Here is an 11,874-nt window from a genome sequence, read left to right on the forward strand (position 1 = left end):
ATTTCCTTCAGCTTATTTCTAAGAAATAGAACTTGATTTGCATCATTAACTTTAAATAAACTCACCAGTCTATCATAGATTTCCTTAGAGGTGTTCAGCTCAGAAACATAGGCCACCAAGCGCTTGTCGATAAGGTTCCAGATGATCTTCTTTGCTTTGAATTCTCCCTTGGTCCATTTGTTCCTGGCAGCAGCGGATGCATTTGATGGAGGCTCAACAACTCCACCTCTCACATGGTCCAGCACTTCTTGTTCTTCTAATGTTAGATCGAGAGACATCTTCCATCCGTGGTAGTCAGACTTCTCACGGAGTTTGTCTTCAGTAGGGAAGTGTGTTGAGAACCCCATAGTTCTTTTTAGATAGCCTTGCCAACCTTCTCTTCGGTGATTGCTCTTGCTCTTGCTTGGGCTTTGTCTTCACCTCAGCTCTGATACCATGTTAAGTTATGGTATGTTCTATGCTTAGAGCAGTTTACTTATTTTTCTTATTATTATCCACAAATTAGCAATCACATGTACATTAAGTAAAGTGCAGATAGAACATTAAATGATCAACAGAAAACAAGTCAAGACAAGAGACACAAGATGTGGCGGCTAGCCAGGGACAAACCCCAATATGGGGAAACCCTTTGATCAAATCTTCTTTTATCTTCTATAATTTAGCAGAGAGAAATAATACAAAAATCTTATTTATATCAGCAGTAGCAAACCCTAGATCAGCCCTAAACTAGGGAAGTCAATATCTGTCAAACCGAAGGTCGGATCACCTTGATTCCTGTGCCAAAAAATGCGGCCTTCCAAAGAGAGTCAGCTTCACCTACTACGCAGTCCAAAGAGAGAGAATGTTGGTCAACGCTGGTCAAAGTTCCGATCTGCAGTTTGTAAACCCTAGAAAATTGCGTCCTTCCTTCCCACGTGTGAGAGAGAGACCTTTCTGCGCAAGAGAGAGAGAGAGACTCTTTTCTGCGCAGAAGAGAGAGAGATAGATGAAAAGTGTGTGTCCAAATGAGGAGGAGACATCCTGTATTTATATGCAAACGTTGATGATGAATAGATGCGTCTATTGGGCTTCTGAGCCTACATAAGTTGTTGGCCGACTTTGACAATTAGTCCATAATCAAAATAAATTCATATCTCCATAAATACTTATCGGAATTGGATGATCTTTAGATCAATCCTACACCTCTCGACGAGAAGAATCTAGGAAAAATATTATCAGCAATGAATAAGATGACTCACATGAAGTTTGGCCCTAGTTGCCAATTTTAACAACTTCCCATTCTTGAGGGGAAATGGGAGAGTATCTCCATGGATTTCATCAGAGGGCTTCCCACAGTGCAGGGAAAGGATTGCATCTATGTGGTAGATGATTGACTGACCAAATATGCCCATTTTTTCGCCATTCTGACCCGATACTTAGCCTCACAAGTTGCGGAGTTGTTCTTCAGAGAGATTTTCCGTTTGCATGGACTCCTTAAGAACATAGTGAGCGACACAGATAGCAAGTTTATGGAAGGGTTCTGGCAGGAGCTCTTTAGATTAGTAGGTACTGAGCTCACCCCGAGCACAAGCTACCACCCTCAGACAGATGGCCAGACCGAGCGGGTTAACCAGTGGTTGGAGGGGTAACTTAGGAACTATGTGACTGGGCAGCAGAGGGCATGGATTCGATTGCTGCACATGGGCGAATATTACTACAACACCACACATCACGTGTCCATTGGTATGTCACATTTCCGTGCTTTGTACGGTTATGATGCATTAGATTTCACTGACATTGTTTTTGGAGACAACCAGGCCCCAAAGGCCAAAGATTGGATCCTAGAGAGCAGACATTCTCAAGGCTCTCAAGGACAACTTAGTGACAACACAAAATCAGCAAAAGATGTATGTTGATAGGCATCGGACAGAGAGGCATTTTGAGGAGGGGGACTTGGTGTATCTTCGGTTACAGCCATATAGACAGTCTACCTTGAAGCAGAAAGGTGTCGAGAAGCTACAGTCGCGTTTCTATGGGCCGTACAAGGTGGTTAGGAGAGTTGGAGAGGTGGCTTACGAGCTGCAACTTCTCCAGGGGAGCAAGATTCACAACATCTTCCATGTTTCATGCCTCAAGAAGGTGTTGGGACAATAGGTGACAACAGCTGTAGAGTTACCCCCACTAGATGATGAGGGGCATCTGGTTTTGGAACCGGAGGCCATTCTAGAGACTCGGGAGAGGAAGCTAAGGAGTAGGACTATCACAGAGTTTTTGGTGCATTGGAAGAACTTGCAAGATGAGGATAACCTGGGAAGGTGAGCACATTTTGGAGCATCCAGCATTGAAGTTGCTTGAAGGCAAGCAACATTTGGGAGGGGAGGACTGTAATGTCCCTTCTTAAATTATTGTGTCACAGGTTTAATCTCCCACAATTTTGGATCATTTTGGGCGACTTTAGAACCCATCCAATTTCGACTTAGGGACATAGGAGAAAAATAGGTCGAATTATTTTGTTAGTGGAATGTGGGGCCACCCACATGGGAAAACGCACTTGGCCAAGTGTGGAATTCGAATGGCCTTGGAGGGGAAATCAAAAGGCAAGGAAGAGGGGCCCACATGGAGGAGGAAGGCCCACGAAATTATAAATAGGAGGAGCTCATCTACTCAAAGGGTCTTTTGGTCTATCAAACTTATTTTGTTGCTCGCACTGCTTAGCCGAGTTACTAGTTGTTCAGCATCGAGTTTTCCAAGTGGGAGACTCAACCTTTCTTCGGGGGACTTCGAGTGCCACCCTAGGAAGGCAAATCGTAACACCTAGGAGGAGAGCTGGAGGAATTTCAGAACACATCATTCAGCCTTTGGCTCAACTAGTGCGTGTTTCTGGAAGACGCAAGAAAGGAGCACGCAGGGATTGTTTTGGGGATCTTCTGGGAAGCATTTGCTTGGAGAATTTTGGTAGTGAAGCTTCAGTGGAGGATCAACCTTTTGGGAGAGTTTTAGAGCAATAGATTGCTGATGTTGGGCAGTTCGATTTGCAACTACATGGGCCTGCACAGAGAGCTTTCAGTGGGCACACATGGGAGCTTCGGGAAGGAGTTAAAGCATTGGAGATTGTCGGGAGAAGTAAGGGAAACCTTAGAGGGGAGCATCTCAGCCTTTGGGAGTGATTTGGAGGACTTTTCCAGCAAGCTACAAGCAGGTCGTATTTACCAACACTTGGAGGAGGACGTGGTGTTTAGAGACCGAATTTTGGGGGTCAAAATTAGGCCAAACCCTTTCGGGGTTTTGGTGGGTTTTGGTTGAGGAGCTTGAGGCTAATTTTGCAACATTTTCTGAGCACTACAGGTGGGGTTTCCAGCAATTCTTTTCCAGGAGACAGCGCAGATTTTTGGGCAGTGCATAACATCTTTGGAGCAGCAGTGGTGTAGCACTTGGGTTGTAGTTTGATCACCTTGGCTTTGTCGTGCTTGCCATTTAGACAAGCCCAGGTGCACCTTTCCAACACTATTGTACTTGCTCCAAGAAACATTAATAAAATGGCTCAAATGGTTCTTATTTATGGTGTTTTTATGGGTGTTTGTTCCAATTTTCTGGTGTTGAATTTGTTTATTGCTTTGCATATCACTGTTTATCCTAGATAGGAACATTACAAAGACTATGAGAGTGGTCCATGCCAGGGTTGCGGGGGAGCCTTCCCCCCCCCCTCAAACCCGCTCCCGAAATAGCTCTTGCAAGGAGCGAATTTTGGAAGCGAACCGAGGAGCGAAATTTTCACTCCCTAGCCTTTTTTGTAAAAAAATTTGCAATAACATTTTAAATGTAATTTTTTTCAAAGAAACAAATATTTTTTTAGTGGGGCAGCATAATGATCAAGCCTATGGCCCTAGTATTGATATGAGATTCATGGTAATGTTAAATTCTTAAAGTAAAAGGATGAAAATGAAGATTAAGGAGAATTCTCCTTAATCTTCATTTTCATCCTTTTACTTAAATATTTAACATTACCATGAAATGACTCAGGATGTTTGAGAGTGGTTCTGACCCCATTGGATTTCATATGGAGAAAGTAGAATTTTAGATCTCATTCAAAATCCAGTAGACTTATCAGTTTTTTAGGATTTCAAGATTGGAGGGATTGCAATGTTTCCATTGGAATTTGTCATGTATTAGGGTATGGAACTCATATTTAATCAAGAGCACAAATCCCTCTATGTACCTTTATGTTAGTGACATTGGTTGTCGAACTCCTCTATCATGACCCTACTAAAAATGTACCCATCACTCAAAAACAATCTTGACTTGACATGCTATGTTTTTTCTATCTTATGTTAATGCTTAGAGGGTGATATTAATGACAAAGATCCTGATTTTCCAACAAGACTCAAAAGTTAGATATTTTTCATGGTGGCAAGAGGCCCAAGCATTAGCAATAGATAATAGATTTACTTGTCTTTTCTAGTTTCTAGTAGTTTTTATAATTGTTGACTTTTTCATATTTATTATGATATTTTTTGTAAACAATATATGACAATTTAAGTTTGAAGTTTGAAGTTGGCAATTATAACTCATTGGTAATGAATTATGAATATGATGCTTCGTGAAAGTTGAAAGTTGTTTCATTTCATTTCATTTTATAACATTTCATTTCATGTTAGATATTCTTTGTTGTAATGGTTACACTTAGCTTACAAGTACAACTTTGGTGATCAATGATGATAAATGTTATATATTGAATTTTGAAAGCTTGAAACGCTAAGATTGATGAATCATGAGACTCAATATCTTGTATGTTACTAACTTGTGGACGTGGCTGATGAAGATTATAACTTCTAGATGATTGATGTTATATGGTTCAATCTATGTTTTTATGCTTTTTATATCTAATTCATCATTCTACATGTTTTTGTTGACATATATGCATCAAAATATAAAAAATATATATTATATAAAAATTCGCTCCCCGATTCGCTCCCAAACCAGGAGCTTCTAAAAATGTCGCTCCCACTCCCACTCCCCGTTTTCGCTCCCGCTCCCAAGTAACCTTGGTCCATGCTTCACTATTGGTAGTTCATCCTAAGGATTGCTACATTTGTAGTCAAGTCACAGAGAGGTTCTATGGGGAGGGCCTCAAGGGTGTTATGCCAAGTGATGAGATGGAGTGTATGACTTCTCAACACGACAAATTGAGGCATGATTTTTCGGCAGGCTTATTACGGGACTTTCCTAATCTACATCTGAAATTGGAGAGTGTATTTGTGAACCTTATAATAGGTCTACCACAGGTGCAGGGTTTCTGAAAATTCGATTACCCGAATCACCACTGCAACAATTGATTAAGTTCCTTCTATTTGTTAATTACTGAACAAATTATTTACTGCTTCCTATAGTAAACGTCGAAACTAATACACTGCAGTCTTCACCAATTAAATTATAAACGGACATAAGAAACTGAGAAAGAAAGAAATACCCAACACATTACACCGTTGTTTTAGGACAAATGTCCCTGGAAAAACCCAATGCGAGAAAACCGGTGCAACCGCTGAGGGTTTGTATTATTAAGCAGTAGTTTTCCGAATACAATTCTTTGGATGCCCAAACTGGCAATCCTATACAGAGATCTAACTGGGAAAAAAGGTAGTGAGATGATCTCACCCTGTCACTGGAAGGTAGTGAGATGATCTCACTACCTTTTTGCCCAATTAGATCTCTGTATAGGATTGCCAGTTTGGGCATCCGGAGAATTGTATTCTAGAAAACTACTACTTAATAATACAAACCCTCAGCTACTAAACCGGTTTTCCCACATTGGGTTTTTCGAGGACATTGGTCCAAAAACAACGGTGTCATTTGTGTGTGTTATTTCTTTCTTGCTCAGATTCTTGTTTCTACATATTTTAAAGTTGTGAAGGTTGCAGTTGTATTTACTTCGATATTTACAGTAGAACATCGTAAATAACTTGCATGGATTAACAAGTAGAAGAAGTAATATCAATTTGCTGTAGTAGTGATTCGGAGCTTCTCGAATTTTCACATGGTATCGAAGCTGCAGGTGAAGCAAGAGAGCAAAGTCGGAAGAGCGCTACGTTGAAGAGAAGAAGGGTCGAAGTGTTGCGTAGGCAGCAAATCGAATCCCCAGAGGGATTCCGCAGTTCAGACCAGGAGGGAAAATATTTTCGAGGAAGGTCTCTCTCTGAGTGAGTCAACAGAGAGGTAAGACTTCCGGATCAAAGCTTGCCAATGTAAGAGGGAGCAATGCAGCAGTTTCAGCGAAGAGGCAATTTTTTGGTGTGACGTAGTTTTCTACAGCAGTTGTTGGGACAGAAAATCGTTAGAAGGAAGAAGGGAGCCACTGTTGAGGGAATTTCTTCCTCAGAGAATTCCTAGCCAGGGAATTCGATTTCTCTATTGTTGAGCAGCAGCAAAGAGGAGGAGATCTACTAACTCCAACAGGGAGTGTGTAGGCCAGCCCAGTGCTACGCAAAGGAGAGAGGAAGCAGTTCGACACTTTCGTTGGCATAGATGGCAACCAGTGGATAAAGAGATCAAGATCAGTTGGATGGTGCATCCAACTATGTGATCTGGAAGGCGAGGATTTCATGCCTTCTGGACGAACATTTTCTCAAGATCTACGTCAACAGTGTGGTAGCTAAGCTCGCGGATCCAGATCCGCTCAAAAAGTCCAAGGGAGAGATGGCGAAGGCCAAGCGAATGATCCTCAATGGAGTGAAGGATCATGTAGTATGTCACATATCAGACAAAGGGACTGCCAAGGAGATGTGGGATGCCTTGTCCACGCTATATCAAGGATCTTCCGAGCAGCAGAAGATGTACTTGGAACAGAAGATGAGAACCACAGATGCAGAAGGGGGAATGCATTGATCTGTTCCTTGCAAAGCTTCAGGAAAACCGAGCTGAGTTGGCAGTTGTGGGGTCAACACCTCAGCCTACCAAGATGGTGAGGCTGGCTCTAAATTCAGTCTCAGAAGAATGGCACGTGTTTGTCCAAAGCATCCTAGGTAGAGAAAGATTGTCAGATTGGGAAGGGATGTGAGCCGCTTTTGAGCAGGAAGAGATGAGGAGAGACTTATTCAAGTGCAAACTTGACAATAGTAGCAGCAGCAGTGGGATGAAGTCGAAGGAGGAGGATGAAAATGCAGCCCTTGCATCTAAGGGGCAGCAGGAGCAGCGGAGGAAGAAGAAAGACGTTTCGAAGATCAAGTGTTTCCGGTGTGGTGAACTTGGTCACTACGCTAAATAGTGTCCTCTCAAGAAGAAGGACAAGGACGAGAAGCATGATCTAAAGGTTGCATCTGCACAGATCGAGGAGGAGGAGTTTGCCATGATCGCCCAGAGGTGGGGTAATATAGAATTGTAGTTCGAAAGAACTGTAGATGGGCAAGATCCTTGAGGAGTCCACCTCTTGGTTCACAACCTTGCTATGGGAGCCCAGATCAGAAGTAGCAGGATGGACCAGTGTGAGTTGATGCAAAGGAGTGTCAGAGTGACAGTTGCAGTGGCTAGGAGCGCCAGAGACTGAGCAGCACAGAGCTAGAGTTGGCAACAGTGCAGTTGGCACAGAGCAAAGGTCAACAGCAGCGCAGAGGCTTCAGAGGGTCAGCGCAGAGACTAGCAACAGTCAAAAATCCAGGAACAAGATGCATCATACTAAACACATGTTTAGTAATTTTAGATGCCTTTTTCGTTGTTGATGCAATAGCAGCAGCGGTTGCAGAAGGTTGCCATGCAGATGCGATATTGGTAGTGGCAGTGCCAGCAGCGGCACAGATGCAGAATTTGAGAGGGAGTTGTAGTACAAGTGTAGTGTTGGCAGTGGCAGTGTCAGCAGCAATACAAATGCATCATTTGCGCAGTAGTTGATGGGCAGAAATGTCAGACATCAGCAGCGCATCGGGAGATGTTACAGAGAAGGGTGATGCTTCAGCAGGTTGCATTACTAGAGCACATTCCTCGCTAAGAGGGAGTGTTGATTTATGGTAGCATCGGATGTGCTCTAAGCCTCAAAATTTGCAAGTAGGCTTGGACACATGTATTCCACAATACCCAGAAATCGTTTTGGGAAATTCCACCGAGAAATAGTTTTATTAAAATAATTAATTATTTTTAATGGAGATCCAAATCTAAACTTAGGGAATTAAAATAATTAGAAAGTATTAATCTAATTGTGGGTGAAACTTCTAAAAGAAGACGAGGATCAATCCAAAATGATCTAAGCCATTGATTAGAATCTAATCTAGGCCGTTGGTTCTCAATAAAAGGATTATAAGAGGAGGCTTGATGGGCATTTGGAAGATATATCGAGTGAGAGATCAGAGATCGATTTCTCAAGAGAGCAGCGCAGCAGTTGCCGGAGAAGTGATCGAGGTGATTTCTTGCAGTGAGGGGCAGGGATAGTTTCTGGAGGAAGTTTTCCTAATCCAGAGAGTACAAGGCAAAGAGGGCAGAAAGACATCCAGAGAGGCTGATGCAGGGCAACGCAGAGCTATGTTGTGGCAACGCAGAGCTTTAGAGGGAGACCGAAATTCTGCTAAGGAACAGTCGGGATCTAGTGCTGGAGCTGGGGTGTGAGACCGGGAGGCTAGAGAGCCGAAGTTCCCAGCCAACAGGGGATCAAGAGGAGGTGCAGCGCAGTCCCAGCAGCAGTGACGCAGTGACTGCATGGGTGTGACACAGTACTGCGCAAAGGCTCATCTCCAGCGCAGATCAGTGTCGAATCTTCCAATGACAGGGTGAGATCATCTCACTACCTTTTTGCCCAGTTAGATCTCTGTATAGGATTGCCAGTTTGGGCATCCAAAGAATTGTATTCAGAAAACCACTGCTTAATAATACAAACCCTCAGTTGTTGCACCGGTTTTCCCACATTAGGTTTTTCCGGGGACATTGGTCCAAAAACAACAGTGTCATTTGTGTGTGTTATTTCTTTCTTGCTCAGATTGTTGTTTCTGCATATTATTTAAAGTTGTGAAGGTTGCAATTGTATTTACTTCAATATTTACAGTAGAACACTATAAATAACTTGCATGAATTAACAAGTAGAAGAAGTAATATCAGTTTGTTGTAGTAGTGATTCGGGGCTTATCGAATTTGCATAGGGTTGTGGTTACATTGATAGAGTATTTGATTGGGTGACCATGTTCGCACATACTTTCACGATCCCATCAAATTATGAATCAGCCCAGGGGGCAATGATTGTTTGGAAAGGAAGTGTGCAGGCCCCATGAGATGTCTAGGTATACTCTCAGCGACTAAGATACCAAGATAATATCCAATGTGCCTTGGCGGGATCTTTTCAGGTGGGATGGCATTGGCATGACACAGTGTCGAGCATGGTATGGTGAGGATGCTCTCCATTTGGTGGATTGGGTTCCAAGGGAGTAGATGATTAGCACAGCAATGACACCCCCACTGGCACATGAGGAGATATGCCCTTCAGATTTACCAGGGATGATTTTGAGGGATGGTTCACACTACAATGGATCCACTTGTGGTCAAATGATACAGTGGTATATTTGGGACCCAGGTATCGAGGGATTTATTGATGGTTGGATAGTACAGTGGTATGGAGTGACATAATGGCACATTTGGGACTCGGGTATTGATATGCAAGTTATGGCATTACTTGAGGACAAGCAATCTCAAGAAGGGAGGATTGTCATGTCCCTTTTCTGAGTGATCACTACAGGGAAAATGATTGATTTAATTAGATTAAAATGTGGCTAGGAGAACAAGGGAAACTTTATAAAGTCACATTATTATGTAATTACTTGCCCATGGTTTTGGCACACATGGAATACTTGCCCATGGTATTGGTATCCATGGAATACTTACCCATGCTATTGGGATGGCCAAATATTATAAACGGGAGCCCAAAATCATTCTTTAGGCATGTTTGGATATCTGATTGATTGTTTACCTTGGCTATTGGAGCATTGTTTACCTTGGCTATTGGAGCTTGCTTGAGGGTTTATAACCCTGGAGCATTGTTTACCTTGGCTGTTGGAGCTTGCTTAAGGGTTTATAATTATAACCCTGAGCATGATCTTCTTCAGTGGAGTAATTACCCTCCCTAGTTGATCAAAAAAACTAGTCTTTGGTGGTGAAAGACTCCAGCCTAGCTAGTCTTGGAGGAGGAATCACTCAAATTCCTCACTGGGTCAATTTGTGGATTTAATCTTAACAGGTGTACGGAGGATCCATCTAGGTTTCTCATTAAGGCATCAACAAATTCATTGGAGAGGTCATTGTCAGCCATTTATATCTTCAGCCATTTGTGCCATCTTGTTGGTGTCTTAACAGGTTCTCATGTATATTCAGATTCATATTTAATATAATAAGGCTGAGTTTGTTGCTTGTGCTTACTGTCAAACGAGGGTTTCATGTTAAATTATATGCAATATGTTTGATGAAATGTCCTTACATGAATAATTAGCAGAAAATCATTGGCAATGTTATTTTTGCCAAGTGTGGTTAAAAATGTCTCAATGGTAGTTGTGAAGATTATTGCAAAATCTAGTTTGGGACACTACACTCTATCAATTAATGCGGGCAGTCATCGCAGTCCCATTTTGCTCACATATCAAAGTACTTCCTTATTTGCTCTTTAACATCTTTTCTCTTTTAGAGCTTTGAATCTTAGAGAGATGCCTACCCATCCTTACAGTAATTTTCCTCTTCTCAGGGGTAGCTTCTTTATCCAGTCTCCCCCGACACTAATAAATAGCATTTATAACATGATTGTCACAAGACAAGGTAGTTGCTTGCCAAAATTGTGTACTATAAAAAACCATCAGATGGAAATAGTGAGCCTGAGATTTTCATCCTCAGAGGATTGAAGAAGGCCAAAATTCAGCAGTAAAACTCGAACAAAAACATAAAAGATTTTGCCGGAAGTTTAAATTCAGAAAAGAACTGGGGTCTCAGCTCATTTGTTGCATTCCCAGCCTCTCTCTCTTTTAAAAGTCGTCATAAGCCAGGTTTGGGAAAACCTAATTCAATTTCCCGTATAGTTAAGAAATACCTTTATGTTGGCCCGCTAATATGTAGATTGGAAACAAATATATCAAAATACTATATGGGGCTTTTGAGTTGTTTTGCAACGACAATGGGGTTTAAGTGTTGCTTTGAAAGCAATCCAAATTAAGCATGTCCTACTATCACGTAGTAATGTTCACTATTATCTCGATGAAATGCAGAGAACATGTGAAAAAATATGATTAAATTGTTTATAATTGCAAATGATGGCCGCCGTCCAATCCAGTACTCTCACCTCGAAGAAGGTCTGTATTTTGTTCCGCAACAACCCTAATACCGACCCTCCGCACCCTTCTGTCGATTCCCCTATGCCAGCTTCTACTGCAGAACTTAGGAGATATGGGTGAACAAAATGGCGTTGGCAAGCGTAACTGTAAGGGAGCAACTGCTATCCACGCCATTTCCCGTATTGGCTTTACTTCATTTCCGGAGAACTAAACTCATATTATCCAAAACGTCCCTCGTGGGAGAGTCGCTAAAGAATAGCAATTTATGTCAACTGCAGATTCCGGCGTAACCAAAATATTTGACGGTAAGGGGAGAGTGAAACAATTGACCCTCTCTCTTCACTGTCACCGTCAGATTTCGAATTAACATAAAGATTTGTATTTTATTTTTGTTGGGAATAGATGAATTTCCTTAAATGGATATTAAGAACTTCATCATAATTTAATTTAAGCTTGGAATATGATTTTATTTAATCTCGTGCAGGGTGAAATGATTTTTTCCGTTGGGCATAGATGAATTTCCTTAAATGGATATTAAGAACTTCATCATAATTTAATTCAAGCTTGGAATATGATTTTATTTAATCTCGTGTATGGTGAAATGATGTTATAAGGA

The 11,874-nt window shown here is 41.7% G+C and overlaps 1 protein-coding gene across 2 annotated transcripts in view; it reads right to left on the minus strand.

Moving 5' to 3' along the window:
* Positions 1–11,546, minus strand: part of LOC149204418 (uncharacterized) — a 114,048-nt gene extending 102,502 nt beyond the window's left edge. Inside the window, exon 1 of one of the 2 annotated variants that reach the window (XM_089393279.1) lies at positions 11,267–11,546. In XM_089393279.1, the coding sequence (XP_089249405.1) occupies positions 11,267–11,432 (166 nt within the window). In that variant the 5' untranslated portion in view covers positions 11,433–11,546. The remainder of the gene's footprint in view (positions 1–11,266) is intronic. The other variant, XM_089393278.1, reaches the window with a different exon arrangement.
* Between the last annotated feature and the right edge of the window lie 328 nt (positions 11,547–11,874).

This window comes from Pinus tabuliformis, chromosome 1_2 (genome assembly GCF_031772625.1).
Source record: "Pinus tabuliformis cultivar Carrire ecotype Pingquan chromosome 1_2, CPIR1, whole genome shotgun sequence".
Lineage (NCBI taxonomy): Eukaryota > Viridiplantae > Streptophyta > Pinopsida > Pinales > Pinaceae > Pinus > Pinus tabuliformis.